A 16499-nucleotide genomic window follows, 5' to 3' on the forward strand; every position below is an offset into this window, starting at 1 on the left:
TTTTTCCTCTGGCTTCACTCTAAAATCTGAGGAGTCCTCTGCATATTCATGTTTCAGAGGGATTAACTTAGGTGTCACAAGGCTTAAAAATGCCTAAGGTAAACAGTGTCATTTAGTATTAAAATAGGCCATATTCAGATAGAATTGGGTCCCATCTTGCTGCTTTTGTTGTTTTACCTTACAATTGTGACTTTTCTGAGTTTGTTTTTTCATCACTAAAAATCAGCTGCTGAGGCAGTAAGACACTGACCACTGCTCCTGATAACATTGTGTTACCCTTGAATGCCCCCACACCCCTACTGAGCTCACTCCCAGTTAAGCCTATTGAGGGAAAATGAATGTATATGTTTCCTGGTCAAGTGTATGATTAATAATTTTTCTTTACATCGAAAATTTACATTGAAAATGCCATCCTGAAACAAAAGCTTTTACATTTAACTTTAATATTCTGAATAAAACAGTAATGAGTAAATACTTGTTCTTTCCTGTATAGGATCCGTATATATCCTAAACCAGGGCTTCAGGACTTTCCTCCAGGGACAGAATGAAAGCACAGTTCCACTTACAACTCCCTTAAGTCAAGTGCTCCACTTTTCACCCACCATCTGTCAAAATTGTGCTTTTGCTTCAAAGCAAGCCAACTGGCAGAGCCCCTTCCTCCCTGGGTGCACTGTGGTTTCTACTCTTTTTTTTTTTTGTTTGTTTAATGTTTATTTATTTTTGAGAGAGACAGACTGCGAGCAGGGGAGGGGCAGAGAGAGGGAGACACTGAATCCGAAGCAGGCTCCGGGCTCTCAGCTATCAGCACAGAGCCTAACATGTGGCATGGACCCACAAACTGCGAGATCATGACCTGAGCTGAAGCTGGACGCCCAACGAACTGAGCCACCCAGGCGCCCCAAAGAGTGTTACTACTCTTTGATATCTACAGGGATTAGCTTGAGTAAACCATAACTGCTTGTGTTCTGCTTTCTATAAATATTTGTTCAAATTGTGGTTGGAATTCTCTCCCAATTCACTCCATACAACCTTTCATTAGGGCTGGTTCTTAACGCTTTCACCACTTCCTTAGTCCTTAGTTTGCTAAAAGACTTCTGTGGCAGCTTATTTTCATCACCAAAGGTAAGATTTCATCAAAGGGGGCAGCAGAGCATAATAGTTACAAATTCAGGCTGTAGTCTAGAGTCAGACCTGGGTTCAAATGTCGCTCCACTTTGGGCAAATGATTTAACCTCTCTAAGTCTCAGTTTCCTTATCTGCAAAGTAGAGATAATAGTATTTATCATAGGGTTGGCTGTGAACATTGCAATTATCAATGTACAATGTTTAACATATTGCCTGGAACATTTTAAACATCTAGTAACTCTTACCTATTATAAGAACCAAAAAGTGTAGGTAAAAGTTGCTGGTATAGAAGGGAAAGGTGTTAAAAGGCAATTTTTATTTTGTACTTTAGCCTATGGTAGATCCAACCTACCTTAAGATACAAGTGAACAAATGAAAATTATGCTTGGAGGTGTTGCAAGGGAAGAGACTATACTGTCAAATTTGTTTAGTGATTTACTATGGCCAGTGAATGAAACAATGATTGAGGTGTGATCCCTACCCTGAAGAGTCTTAAGAGTTTGGTTTCTCTTTTACTAAAACTTCAGTAGCCACTATTAATCTCATAAGGATATAGCAAAAATAAATACGTGATATTCTGAAATAATGGAGGTTCATTATAGAATTTAGGCAGAACTATAAGAAATCTGTCAGTCCTATCTGGGATGAAAATCTAGAAAAAGGCTTTGTAAGAAGTAAAAAGGATCACTGCTGGTAGAATATTATTCTGGCTCGGTTTCAAATGTCAGAAATACTCTATAAACATAATTTGAATGAAAATTATGGTGTGGTCGACTAAAAGTATTTCCAGTTCATATGATTATTTTCTAATTAATATATCATTGTGCAAAGCCATTTAAATACCAACAAAAATGAAATGTGCAAATAAATTATGATACTTATACCATGTCATGATTAAAAATCAGGTTTTCAAAGACTAATGACATGGGGAAATGCTTTATGGTAAGTGAAAAAAAGCAGGCCTAGATATAGTATGTTTCTAATTTTTTTAAATAGTAGAAAAGTGTATAATATTACACTATAGTAATCAAAACTATGATTTTCACATAAAACTGACAAATAGAGAAATGGAATGGCATAGAGAGCCCAGAAATAAACCCACACATATATGGTCAATTAATTTATGACAAGACGTGCCAAGAAGTGGAAACAGTCTCTCCAATAAATGGTGTTGGAAAAACTGGACAGTCACATGCAAAAGAAATGAAGACCACTATCTTATGCCATGCACAAAAATCAACTCAAAATAGGTTAAAGACTTGAATGTAAGACCTGAAACCATAAAACTGGAACAAAATGGAAGGATACTCATGTTGCCAATGGTTTTTGGATTTGACACCAAAAGCAAAGGTAACAAAGCAAAAATAAACAGTGGGCTTACATCAAATTAAAAAGTTTCTGCGCAGCAAAGAAAGCCAAGAAAATGAAAAGGCAACCTTATGGAATGGGAGAAAATATCTGCAAAATATCTGCAAACCATTCTGTTCTGATAAAGGGTTCAAATCCAAAAAAATATAAAGAACTCTTACAACTCAATAGAAAAGTATCCAAATAAAATGGACAGAGGAAATGAATAGACATTTTTCCAAAGAAGTCATACAAATAGCCAACAGGTACGTAAGGTGTTCAGCATCACCAATTGTCAGGGAAATGCAAATCAAAACCACAATGAGATTTGTGATTATTAATAAAGCATTTATGCTGTATGTAAAAAAAATCACAAGGATACACACACTCACATGCACATATACACAATGGAATATCATTCAGCCATAAAAAGTAAGGAAATCCTACCATCTGTGACAACATGGATGACTTTGAGGGCATTATGCTAAGTGAAATACTTCAGAAAAAGAAAATAACATGTGATCTCACATGTGGAATCTAAAAACAAAACTAAACCAAAAAATGAACTAGATACAGAGAACAGATTGGTGTTTGCCAGAAGCAGGGATGCAGGGTGGGCAAAATTGGTGAAGGTGGTCAAAAGATACAAACTTCCAGTTATAAGATAAATAAATCCTGGAATGCAATGAACAACAGGGTGACTATAGTTCACAATATGTGTTGTGTATTTGAAAGTTGCTAAGAGAGTGTATCTTAAAAGTTCCCATCACACACACACACACACAAAACTATATGTGGTGATGAATGTTAACCTATTGTAATCATTTTGCAATATATCAAATCATTATATTGTACACCTAAAGTTAATACAATATTTTGTGTCAATTATATCTCAATTTTAAAAAGTATATAAAAGAAAACCAGTAGTTAATCACTGATAAAGCTGGTGAGATTTCAAGTAAATTTATTTTCTTCTTGAAACTTCCTTTGAATAAAACATTTCATAGAAAATGCTTCAGTCTCTTCAAATACTTAATACTTTAAAATACTTGAGACCCATGGTGTGTTAGGTTTCAGTGTAACATAAGTCACATTAAAAATCTTTTAGCTTAGGTACACTACCACAAAAACAGATACTGACACAAGACAAATAGTAACTTAAAAGGAGAAAACTTTCAATACTAATTCACTCATAATGTTGTGATATATAAATTACTATGTACCCCTGCCTGTAAGAACTGACTACAGGTCAATAAATGAGGTTTGTTAATAACTTGCATAAATCTAATTCTGACATATTACTAAATCATACCTTGAGAATAGCTATAAGCTTGAGAAGGATTGACTACTATGTCCATTGACTTGTGTGATTCCTGAGAATGTTTCTCCATCACCTCTACTGTATCACTGGATGAAGATGATGAAGACAATCCCAGTCTAACATATCTTCCTTTTTTACCACAGAGTGAACAATCTACTGGGGTGGCACTAGGTCCTCGGGGCAGTTGAACTTCATCTCTGTTGTAGTTTCTAACAGCTCCACTGTGATGCACAGAGCGTTCCCGCTGCCATATATAATGAGTTGGGGCAATAGCCATAACCTACGGTGGAAAGCTTCCTTTTAGAATTTTAATAAGATTTGAAAATTTGGTAAAATTAAATACAAAAATTAAAACTCACAGCTAGCTCTATAACTAGATCTAAAAATCTAAGTTACTGATGTTAAGAAAAAAAAAAAAAGGCATCTCCAGATAAGACAGCACTACCTATAAAGTGATTCACTGCTTAGATCCTAAAGACAATAACTGACAAAGTACTTATTTCAAATATGAAATAAGACTGAAGCAACCTTCCAGGTTTTTCAATTCTGAGTATTCTAAGTTTGGGATAGATAATACAGTTAGTCCAAAATGACACATAATTTTTAACTGGAATATACTGGGTCAAAAATAACATTGTTGAGGTTTCTAACTATACGTTAGGCTAATCTTAACATGTTTGCAATTGTGGCAAGGGAAATGGTAAATAACACAGGTAATTTACATAACCTCTCTGTTCCTCGGTTTCCTTATCCATAATATGGAGAGAATAATATTGTCTACGTTAGAGGATTGTTGCAAGGATTAGATGAACAATTAATTATAAAACTCTTATAATTCTTCACTACATGTTGGGCATTGTTCTCTAAGGTTAAATAAAATCCTGCCTTTGGAGTCTGGATAGACCTATTTCCTTATCCTGACTCTGCCAATTGCTAGCTGTATGATACTGAGCAAGTTACTTAAACTTTCTGAGGCTCAGTTTCTATATATTTAAAATGAGGATACTATCTGCCTCACAGGACTTTTCGGCGGGTTAGATATGTGTAAAATCCTTATCACATAGTAAGAAGCTGGCAAATGATAGTCATATATAGGTACTTTCCCAACATATGAAGGGAATTGTGGGGACTCTTGAAAATTTTGCTTGGAAAGAAAGAAAGGCTTCTGCTGTTAAAAATGAAAACCTTAGGTTTTGTTTTAGTGGGTCAGTTTGTTAAGTGTCCAACTCTTGACCTTGGCTTGGGTCATGATCTTGTAGTTTGTGAGACTGAGCTCCACGTCAGGCTCTGCACTGATAATTTTGCATTTGGAATTCTTTTTCCCTCTCTCTCTGCCTCTGCCCCACTTGCGCACTCTCTCTCTCTCAAAATAAATAAACTTAGAAATGAAAAGAAAACCTTAAAACCCCCTGATTAAAACCAGTCTGCTTATTAAACAGGGTACCGGTGGCCTCCTCCAAAATAATTGCTAAAGAATGCTAGCTAGGCTAATTTCTTTAGTGAATTATTTTATAATCTACTTAAATCCTTCAAAGAAGTTTTCAACAAACATGTAACAGTTACATATCTTTTATTTTTAAAAATGTTTACCAAGTTCAAAAAATTTTTAAGTTTATTTTGAGAGAAAGAGAGAGAGAGAGTGAGAGAAGGGGAGGGGCAGAGAGAGGGGGAAAGAGAGAGAATCCCAAGGAGGCTCTGCATCATCAGCACAGAGCCCAATGTGGGGCTCGAACCCATGAACCATGAGATCATGACCTGAGCCAAAGTCAGAAGCTTAACTGACTGAGCCACCCAGGTTCCCCCCCCACTCAAGTTTTTATTTAAATTCTAGTTGGCTAACATATAGTGTAATATTGGTATCAGGAGTAGAATTTAGTGATTCATCACTTACATATAACACCCAGTGCTCATCACAAGTGCCCTCCTTAATATCCATCACCCATTTAGCCCTTCCCCTACATCAACCCTCAATTTGTTCTCTATAAAGAGTCTCTTATGGTTTGCCTTCCTCTCTTTTTTTTTCCCATCCCCTGTTACATTTGTTTTGTTTCTTATATTCCACATATAAGTGAAATAATATGGTATTTGTTTTTTCCTGACTGACTTATTTCACTTAGCATAATACACTGTAGCTCCATCCATATCATTGCAAATGGTAAGATTTCATTCTTTTTAATAGCTGAGTAATATTCCACTGTATATCTTTATCCATTCATCACTTGATGGACTGATTTGGGCTCTTTCCATAATTTGGCTATTGTTGATAATGTTACTATTAACATTGGGGTGCATGTGCCCCTTCAAATCAATATTTTTGTATCCTCTGGGTAAATACCTCGTAGTGCAACTGCTAGATCTTAGGGTAGTTCTATTTCTAGTTTTTTAAAGCACCTCATACTGTTTTCCAGAGTGGCTGCCCCAATTTGCATTCCTACAAACAGTGTAATAGGGTTCCTTTTTCTCTGCATCCTCGCCAACATCTGTTGTTTCCTGTGTTGTTGATTTTAGCCATTCTGACAGGTGTGAGGTGGTATCTCATTGTGTGTGTGTGTGCGCACATGCGCACTTTATTTCCCTTATGAGTGACGTTGAACATCTTTTCATGTGTCTATTAGCCATCTGGATGTCTTCTTTGGAAAAATGTCTATTCATGTCTTCTGCCCATTTCTTAACTGGATTATTTGTTTTTGGGGCATTGGGTTTGATAAGTATAGATTTTGAATGCCAACCCTTTATCTGCTACGTCATTTGCAAATATCTTCTCCCATTCCATAGGTTGCCTTTTAGTTTTGATGATTGTTTCCTTTGCTTTGTAGAAGATCTTTATCTTATGAAGTCCAAACAGTTCATTTTTGCTTTTGTTTCCCTAGCCTCCAGAGACATGTCTAGTAAGAAGTGGCTACAACTGATGTCAGAGGTCGCTGCCTGTGTTCTCTTCTAGGATTTTGATAGTTTCCTGTCTCACATCCATTTCGTATTTTTATGTATGGTGAAAGAAAGTGGTCCAGTTTCATTCTTCTGCATGTCACCATCCAGTTTTTCCAACACCATTTGTTGAAGAGACTTTTTTCAATGGATATTCTTTTCTACTTTGTCTAAGATCAGTTGACTATATAGTTGTGGGTCCATTTCTGAGTTTTCTATTCTGTTCCACTGATCTATATCTATTTTTGTGCCTGTACCATATTGTCTTAATGACTAAAGCTTTGTAACATAACTTGAAGTTGGAAATCATGATGCATCCAGTTTTGCTTTTCAAGATTGCTTTGGCTATTCATGGTCTTTTGTGGTTCCATACAAATTTTGGGATCGTTTGTTCTAGCTCTGTGAAACATACTCATAGTATTTTTTTTTTTTTTTGAGAGAGAGAGAGAGAGAGAGACAGAGAGAGAGAGATAGGGGGAGAGAGATAAAATGAGCCAGGGAGAGGCAGAGAGAGCAGGACACAGGATCTGAAGCAGGCTCTATGCTAACAGCAGAGAGTGTAATGTGGGGCTCAAACTCATGAACTGCAAAATCATGACCTGAGCTTAAGTCGAACACTTAACCGATTGAGCCACCCAGGTGCTCCTGTTGGCAGTATTTTGATAGGAATTGCATTAAATGTGTAGACTGCTTTGGGTAGTATAGACATTTTAACAATATTTGTTCTTCCAATCCATGAGCATGGAATGTTTTTCCATTTTGTTGTGTTATCTTCAATTTCTTTCATCAGTGTTGTATAGTTTTCAAAGTACAGATATTTTACCTCTATGGTTAGGTTTATTCCTAGGTATCTTATGGTTTTTGGTGCAATTGTAAATGGGATTGACTCTTTGATTTCTCTTTCTGCTGCTTCATTATTAGTGTATAGAAATGCAACAGATTTCTGTACATTGATTTTTGTATCTTGCAATTTTGCTGAATTTGTGTATCAGCTCTAACAATTTTTTTTGGTGGAGTCTTTCAGGTTTTCTATATAGAGTATCATGTTGTTTGCAAATAGTGAAAGTTTGACTTCTGCCAATTTGGATGCCTTTTATTTCTTTTCGTTGTCTGATTGCTTAGGCTAAGACTTCTAGTACTATATTAAATAACAATGGTGAGAGTGGACATCCCATCTTGTTCCTGACCGTATAGGAAAAGCTCTCGTTTTCCCCATTGAGGATATTAGCTGTGGGTCTTTAATATTTGGCCTTTATGATGTTGAGGTATGATCCTTCTATCCCTAATTTGTTGAGGGTTTTCATCAAGAATGGATGCTATACTTTATCAAATGCTTTTCTGCATCTATTGAGAAGATCAAATGGTTTTTATCTTTTCTTCTATAAATGTGGTGTATCACATTGACTGCTTTATGAATATTGAACCACCCTTGCAGCCCAAGAATAAATCCCACTTGATCACAGTGAATAATTCTTTTAATATACTGTTGGATTCAACTCGCTAGAATCTTGAGAACTTTTGCATTATGTTCATCAGGGATATTGGCCTGTAATTCTCCTTTTTGGTGGGGTCTTTGTCTGGTTTTGTCTGGTTTTGGAATCAAAGTAATGCTGGCCTTATAGAAGTATTGCTTTTCTTTCTTTCTTTCTTTCTTTCTTTCTTTCTTTCTTTCTTTCTTTCTTAATAGTTTGAGAAGAATAGGTATTAACTCTTCTTAAATGTTTGGTAGAATTCCCCTGGGAAGCCATCTGGTCCTGGACTTTTATTAGAAGATTTTTGCTTACTGACTCAATTTCTTTGCTGGTTGTAGGTCTGCTCAAATTTCTTCCTGTTGAAGTTTTGGTAGTTTATATGTTTCTAGGAATTTATCCATTTCTTCCAAATTGCCCAATTTATTGGCATATAATTTTTCATAATATTATTTCATAAGTGTATTTCTGTGGTGTTGGTAGTGATCTCTCCTCTTTCATTCATGATTTTATCTATTTGGGTCCTTTCTTTTTTCTTTTTGATAAGTCTGGCTAGGAAGTTAGCCAGCTCCTAGTTTTATTGATCTGTTCTGGGTTTTTGTTTCTATATCATTTATTTCTGCTCTAATGTTTATTATTTACCTCCTCCTGATGGCTTTAGGCTTTATTTGCAGTTCCTTTTCTAGTTCCTTTAGGTGTAGGTTAGGTTGTGTATTTGAGACTTTTCTTGCTTCTTGATGTAGACCTGTATTTCTACATACCTCCCTCTTATCACTGTTTTTGCTGCATCTCAAAGGTTTTGGACTGTCATGTTTTCATTTTCATTACATTAGCTTTTAAAAAGTAGAGGTAAATAGGGCTGCCTGGGTGGCTTAGTCGCTTAAGCATCTGACTTCAGCATAGATCATGACCTCATGGTTCATGGGGTCAAGCCCTACCTCTGAACTGTCAGCACAGAGCCTGGAGGCTGCTTTGGATTCTGTGTCTCCCTCTTTTTATGCCCCTACCCTGCTTTGTCTCTCTCTCTCTCTCTCTCTCTCTCTCTCTCTCTCTCTCGAAAATAACCATTAAAAAAGTTTTTTAAAGTAGAAGTAAATAAAGATGTTGATTCTAACTATAAACGTTTCCATAACAATGTAAAATTAGGTTCAGAGCTACCTAAAGCGAGGGAGTAGAATATCAGAATTTTTTATTCCTTCCATATTTAGTATTTCTTCCTTAACACTTGTACATCTTTATTTCCTGTTTCTGGAATGTCCTCTCCCTTTATTTGTCTTAGTATCGCTTTTCCTTCAATGCTGAGCATAAGTCCCACATTTTAAATACTCCAGCTTTTAGATTGTATTGTTTCATTGTTAATCTGACATTAGGACTTTTAACGTGTCTAGTACTCAGATATCTATCTGTCTATCTATCTATCTATCTATCTTTTTATGAATGTAACCAATCTACGGAAGAACTCTGGGCAGGAAGAGTCTCTCATACACCTATCAAAGGCCCTCCACACAATATTATTTAGTCATATATTTTTTATTGATAGATGAAAATAGGAATTAGAGGCCACTGACATTATAAACTTTCAACAGCATGATTTTTATAAGAATTCTGTCACAAACTCTAGTGAGAAGAGCAGAGAAACATAGGAAGCAAAGGGCACACAGTAAGTTTGGTAAACCATTCTTTCTACAGCAAGCTAGGCATCAGTCTCTCCACATGCTAAACCAGCTAGAAAAATGCATGCACACATATTTGTGTGCTTTTCTAAATACATTTTTAAAAAATTTTTTTAATGTTTATTTATTTCTGAGACAGAGAGAGACAGAGCATGAGTGGCGGAGGGGCAGAGAGAGAGGGAGACACAGAATCAGAAGCAGGCTCCAGGCTCTGAGCCGTCAGCACAGAGCCTGACACGGGGCTTGAACTCACAAACCATGAGATCATGACCTGAGCCGAAATCGGTCACTCAACTGACCGAGCCACCCAGGTGCCCCACATTTTTTAATATCTATTTTATTTTTGAGAGAGAGAGAGAGAGGCAGAGAGAGAGAGAGGGAGACATAGAATCTGAAGCAGGCTCTGAGCTGTCCACACGGAGCTCGACACGGGGCTCAAACTCACCAACCATGGGATTGTGACCTGAGCCGAAGTCAGTTGCTTAACTGACTGAGCACCCAGGTGCCCCATTTGTGTGCTTTTAAGTATGTTTGCACATATTTTATACACACAAATATAATTAGAATATTATTGTGATAACAGTTAATTAAAAAGAAAATTGTAAGAGGGTCAGGAAAGCAGGATTTAGTTCTATGACCTTAGGCAAATTACGTAATTTTCTGGGCTACAGGGTGACTTTTGTATATGAGCAAACAGGTCACTTATAGGCCTCAAATTCTATGATTTATGAAAGTAACTTCTTTAAGGCATTGGTAGCACTTGATCTACTGGGAATGTTATCCTAGTTTTTACTTTATCTTACTCTTCTGTCATTTTTAGTGATTTTGTTGTTGTTGTTCCTTTGGTGGGTGTTACAAAATTTAATACCTGGACTGTTTTTCTCTATATATTTTACTGGTTATGATCTCAAGAGATAGTATAGTATAGGTGTTAAAAAAACAACAACAACCCAACTCTGCGTGTGCCTGGGTGGCTCAATTGGTCAAGTGTCTGGCTCTCGATTTCAGCGCAGGTCATGATCTCATGGTTCGTGGGATCAAGCCCCGCCTTGGGCTCCATGCTGACAGCACAGAGCCTACATGGGATTCTGTCTCTCTCTCTCTCTCTCTTTCTCTCTCTCTCTCTCTTTCTCTCCTCCTCCTTTTCTGCCTCTCCTCTGCTCTTTCTCAAAATAAACAAACAAACACCAACTCTGGAATCAGACTGCCTAGGTTTGAATACTGGTATGCTGCTTGACTAACTGTGTGACCTTAGAGAAATCATTTATTCTCTCTGTGCCTCAATTTCCTCTTCTGGGATTATCTAGCTAGCTGTAAGAACAGTTATGAGAGTTAACACATATGCAGTACTTAGAACAGTGCCTGACAAGTACCCAAAAAGTACTAACATCACTTTCACCATGGATCTCTTATCTACTCTACCAAGCTTTCAACATCACTTATATGTGTTGACTCATACTTTATTCATACCTGTTGACCATGCACTTAATTATCCAAGTATCACCTTAAATTCATATGTGTGATATAACATTCCTTATTTTCTCAGTAAACCAGTTTGTTTCTTTAGCATTCCCTATTTTCATTATGGAACCCATTACTCCTTCTGTTCTACAGATTTGAAACCCTGAAAGTAGACTTTCCCATATAATCTATATCCAACTGGTCAGCAAGTTATGACAATTATAATTTCATAACATTGATTTTTCTTTGGCATCATTATATTCAGCACTAGGTTGATACCTTCCTTTCTGACCTATACCAAGTTTAGCAGTTTTCAGTACCCTCCCTATATTGGGTCTCTGCTGCATATGGTCATTGGATTATTTTGTTTAAAACTCTGTTTATATCACATCTCTGATTTCTAAATTCTAATCTGGAATCAAGTAGTAGCTGATAGACAAATCAGCTATGATGATACTGTGCCATCTAGGCCAGAGTACATAACAAGATCAGAGAAAAGATTCCTTTAGATAAAATTGCTACCCTCCATGATGCATAAAGGGACTGGAATTGGAGTCTAACTCTCATCAGATTGGCATATTCCATAATTTGTGAGCCAATCTAGAAATCAAGCTATCATCAACCCAAATAAATTCCACCTCAGAGGAGCTGCTATCCAAAAAAGTAAACTAACTGTAACTAAGAAGATAATAATATCAGAATGAGTAGGGAAATAGTCTTTACTCTTTTCTGGAAAGGCCTACATATATTTTTCAATTAAATCATACCTCATCTCTTTCCAAAAAAGGATTATTGGCAGCTGACAAAAACAGAAAATAAATTTTTCATTAAATTAGCACCCAAAAGGGAAAAATTTGGCTACAGGAAGAAAATAGAGGGGCGCCTGGGTGGCTCAGTCGGTTAGGCGTCCGACTTCAGCTCAGGTCACAATCTCGTTGTCCGTGAGTTCGAGCCCTGCGTCAGGCTCTGGGCTGATGGCTCAGAGCCTGGAGCCTGCTTCCGATTCTGTGTCTCCCTCTCTCCCTGCCCCTCCCCCGCTCACGCTCTCTCTGTCTCAAAAATAAATAAACATTAAAAAAATTAAAAAAAAAAAGAAGAAGAAAATAGATTTGCCAGTAGTAATGAGTAATAGAATTGAGGTAGGTAGAGAGAAAACTTGGCTCTTAGCTTCTTTGCAGCAACTAAGGTTAAAAAAAGAGACAAATTACAAAATTCATATAATCTGGAAGGAGAGAATTAAGTTGACAGTGGTATATATATATATAACGAGTGCCAAGTTTAAGTACTAGCTGGCCCTACCACTTATTAAATAAATGACCACGAACAAGTTACAACCTTTCTAAGCTCCAGTTTCTTCATCAGAAAAATGGACAGAATATACTATTTAGTTCCTGAGATAAAATAACATAATAGATACATGTGTGCCTTTCAAATTAACCAGTATGAGCAGTAGAAGCTAGATGTCAGAGAAAACAGAGCACTGAGAAGTCATTAGATATGAAATCACATCCTGAGTTTACCATTTAATTGATGTATGATCTTGAGTAAACCTCAAACTCCTTGGTCCTCAATTTCATCAGATGTAAAATAAGAATGCTGCAACTCTCACAGGCATTTTTGTGAGGATAAGAAGATAATCTACATATGAAAATATTTATGAATTTATGAAGCACAATGCAAATGTAAAGTATTTTCATTGTAAGCCAGTTTATAAGTACTATCATAACTTGGGTTTACTTTAGGGAGAGACTCAAGAAATGAGTTGGCAGTATGTCAATACCAGGCTCTCAATAACAAACGTATAGAATACTTAGCTAAATTTCTAACGCCATGTTTTGCACTTTAATGCATCAAACTTCAGGGCAAAGATGATGTAACACTTTTTTACAACAAACCCCCCATAATACTGAACTTAAGTGTCTTACTTATTAGGTAGCTATTGAATGAATAGTTAAGAGAACAGGATAAAGTCTACGTAATTTCTTTTCCTATGTACTACAATGATTCAAATGTACCTGGTTGGAACAGCCATAAAAAAGCTTATCTATGTGCCCCTGTTGTAAGAGGCAGTGCTAAGTCAGCAAGTTTTATAGTTTATTGTTTTTCTACTACATGGATAAGAAGGTATGAAAAAGAATCAGAAGCTTTAAATCCCATTCACTCTGTCAGCCAGCACTATTTACTGAGTACCTACTATGTGACATGCACTGTTCTAGGCACTGGAGGTACAATAAGAAAATAAAGACCATACCCTCTTGGAATTTATATTCTAGTAGGGGGAAATCGTATTTGTAAGATAATTAAAACAGAGTATGTTATATGATGGTTAAGTGCTATGGAGGAAACTACGAAAAGAAATACAGAGGGACAGTGGGAAGTAGTACTTGTTATTTTAGCAGCTTTATTGAGCTATATCTCAAAATACCATACAATTTACCCACTTAAAGTGTAGAATGGCTTTCAGTATGTTCAGAGTTGCACAACCATTATTATAGTCAATTTTAGAACATTTTCATCACTCCATAAAAAAAGTAATCACACCCCATTTCTCCTTCCCCTTGGCCTCTGGCAACGACTAAGCTACTTTCTATCTCTTTGGATTTGTCTATTTTGGACAATTCACTTAATGGAATCATACAATATGTGGTCCTTTGTGACTGGCTTCTTTCGCTTAGCATAATGTTTTCAGGGTTCATCCATGTTGCAGCCTGTATCAGTACTTGATTCCTCTTAATTGCCAAGTAATATATCACTGTATAAATATACTATATGGTTTATCCATCCATTCACTGAAGGACATTTGCGTTTTCATTTTTTGACCATTACAAATAATGCTGCTATGAATACTCATGTACAAGTTATTGTGTGGACATATCTTTCCTTTCTTTTGTATATACAACTAGAACTGGAACTGCTGGGTTGTATGGTAACCCTGTTTAGTCCTTTGAGGAACTGCTACAGTTTTCCAAAACAACTACACTATTTTACATTCCCAACCAAAGTGTATGAGGGTTCCATTTTCTCCATATCTTTATCAACACTTGTTATATTTGTCTTTTTTACAATAGCTATCCTCGTGGGTGTGAAGTAATATCTACTTGTGGTTTTGATTTTTCATTTCTCTGATGGCTAATGATGTCGAGCATCTTTCCATGTGGTTTTTGCCCATTTGTAGATCTTCTTTGGAAAAGCCTTTTCAGATCCTTGCCCTTTTAAAAGTTGTCTTTTTATTGTTGAGTTGTAAGAACTCTTTATATATTCTAGACACAACTCCCTTATTGGACAGAAAATTGGCCAAAATTTTCATCCACTTTGTGGGCTTCTCACTTTCTTCATGGTGTCTTTTGAAGGACAAAAGTTTTCAATGTCAATGATAATCTCTATTTTCTTTTGTTGCTTGTGCTTTTGAGTTCAAGCTTGTGCTCGTATGATCTCTGAGAATCCTAATCCAAGGTAATGAAGATTTACACCTGTGTTTCCTTTTAAGAATTTTGTAGTTTTTAGCTCTTACATTTCAGTCTTTGATCCATTTTGAATTAGTTTTTATATCTGATATGAAAATTGGGGTCCAAATGCATTCATTTGCATGTAGATATCCACTTGTCCCAGCATCATTTGTTGAAAAGACTATTCTTTCCCCATTGAATTTTCTTGGTACTTTTGTCAAAATTCAATTGAACATAAATATGAAGGTTGATTTCTGGACTCTTCAATTTTATTCCATTCAGGGAGATACTACTTGATGCAGTGCTAAGGAAAGGTTTCTCTGAGGTGCTATTTAAGTAGAATTCTAAATGAAGTGAGGAAGTGAAGCACACGGATATCTGGGGGAAAAACATTCCAGGCCAAAAAAAAAAAAAAAAAAAAATCCTGAGGTGGGAATGTCCTTGGTGTGTTTGAAGACGAGCAAGGAGGCCAGTGTAGTTGGAGGGAAGAGAGATGAAGAGATGAGAAGAGAGTTGGCAGACCAGGTAGAGCCATGATAAGGGTTTTGCCTTTTACTCTATGTAAGATGGGAAGCCTCTGGAGGCTTTTGAGTAGAGGACCAATGATTTGACTTACTTTCTAAAAGATTTACTCTGGCTGGTGTATGAAAATATACTACAGGAGAGAAAGATTATAAGAGAGACTACTTGGAAGATTATGGCAATGACTGAGACATGAGGAGACAGTCACAGTAGGATTTAGTGGTAGAGGTCACGATAAATGGTAGAATGCTGGACATTTTTTTAAGGTATGGATGTGAGAAAAGTGTAGGGCAACAGTTTTTTGGTCTGAACAACTAGAATGATGAAGTTACCATTTGTTAAGATGTGGAAGACTATATATAGAAGGAGAAGTTTTGGAGGTCTGTGTAGGGGAATCAGAAACTGGATTGTCAGCATGTTAAGTATGAGGTATTTACTAGATAATGAAATATGAATAGGAAATTTAATATGCACATCTAGAATTAGGGGAGAGATCTATTGTCAATGTCGAAGCCTTGAGATACTAAACTTTTCTGTAAATCCCATTACACAACTGAGTTTACAGTTATCTAAAACTTTTTAGTCTTTTACACAAACACCATTAAGGTACATCATACTCTGGCTCTTTAATAGTCTTATGCCAGCAACTGAAGTAATTCCATCTCCAATTGTGTAAATTAAGTTGTTGCAGTTATAATGCTAGTTGTTCTATCTTAGGAGTGGGTGGGCAATCTGCCATGAGGTGAGCATTGCCTATCCCAGCCTCTTGCCTCTGGTGCCCATTCCATGCTCTTAGCTGAGTGTACCATGGGGCTTAAAGTGTTTACTTTGAAAAAAATCAGAGTGTTCAAGTAAGATCTACTATCATGTTCAAGGATGGCACAGGGGCACCAATTATCCACTCCTGACCTGGGGACATAGAGATAAAACATAGCAATACATGACTCTTTCAATGTCCTCTAATTGGAATGAGTTGTTTAAATCCTTTAATGAGGATCTATTAATTTGGGGGAGGGGAGATATATACTCAATTTTCCATATTTTTCTGTTGAATTTCATCTTTTTTTTTTTTTTTGAGAAAGAGTGAGTGAGTGAGCAAGGGGCAGAGAGAGAGGAGAGAGAGAGAGAATCCCATGAAATGCAGAGAAAGAGGGAGAGAGAGTGTGGAGCCCAGAGTAGGGCTCGAGTTCACAAACTGTGAGATCATCAC

General features: G+C 36.6%; 1 protein-coding gene across 4 annotated transcripts in view; it reads right to left on the reverse strand.

The window, feature by feature from the left end:
- The window catches only part of SPDYA (speedy/RINGO cell cycle regulator family member A), a 37161-nt gene that overhangs the window by 3023 nt on the left and 17639 nt on the right, over positions 1-16499 (reverse strand). For 3 of the 4 annotated variants that reach the window (XM_043604230.1, XM_043604232.1, XM_043604231.1), the window contains one exon: positions 3785-4073. In XM_043604230.1, coding sequence (XP_043460165.1) covers positions 3785-4073 — 289 coding nt within the window. Of the gene's footprint in view, positions 1-1191; positions 1257-3784; positions 4074-16499 lie in introns of all 4 variants that reach the window. The other variant, XM_043604233.1, reaches the window with a different exon arrangement.

The sequence above is a fragment of the Prionailurus bengalensis genome, chromosome A3 (genome assembly GCF_016509475.1).
Source record: "Prionailurus bengalensis isolate Pbe53 chromosome A3, Fcat_Pben_1.1_paternal_pri, whole genome shotgun sequence".
In the NCBI taxonomy this organism is placed as follows: domain Eukaryota; kingdom Metazoa; phylum Chordata; class Mammalia; order Carnivora; family Felidae; genus Prionailurus; species Prionailurus bengalensis.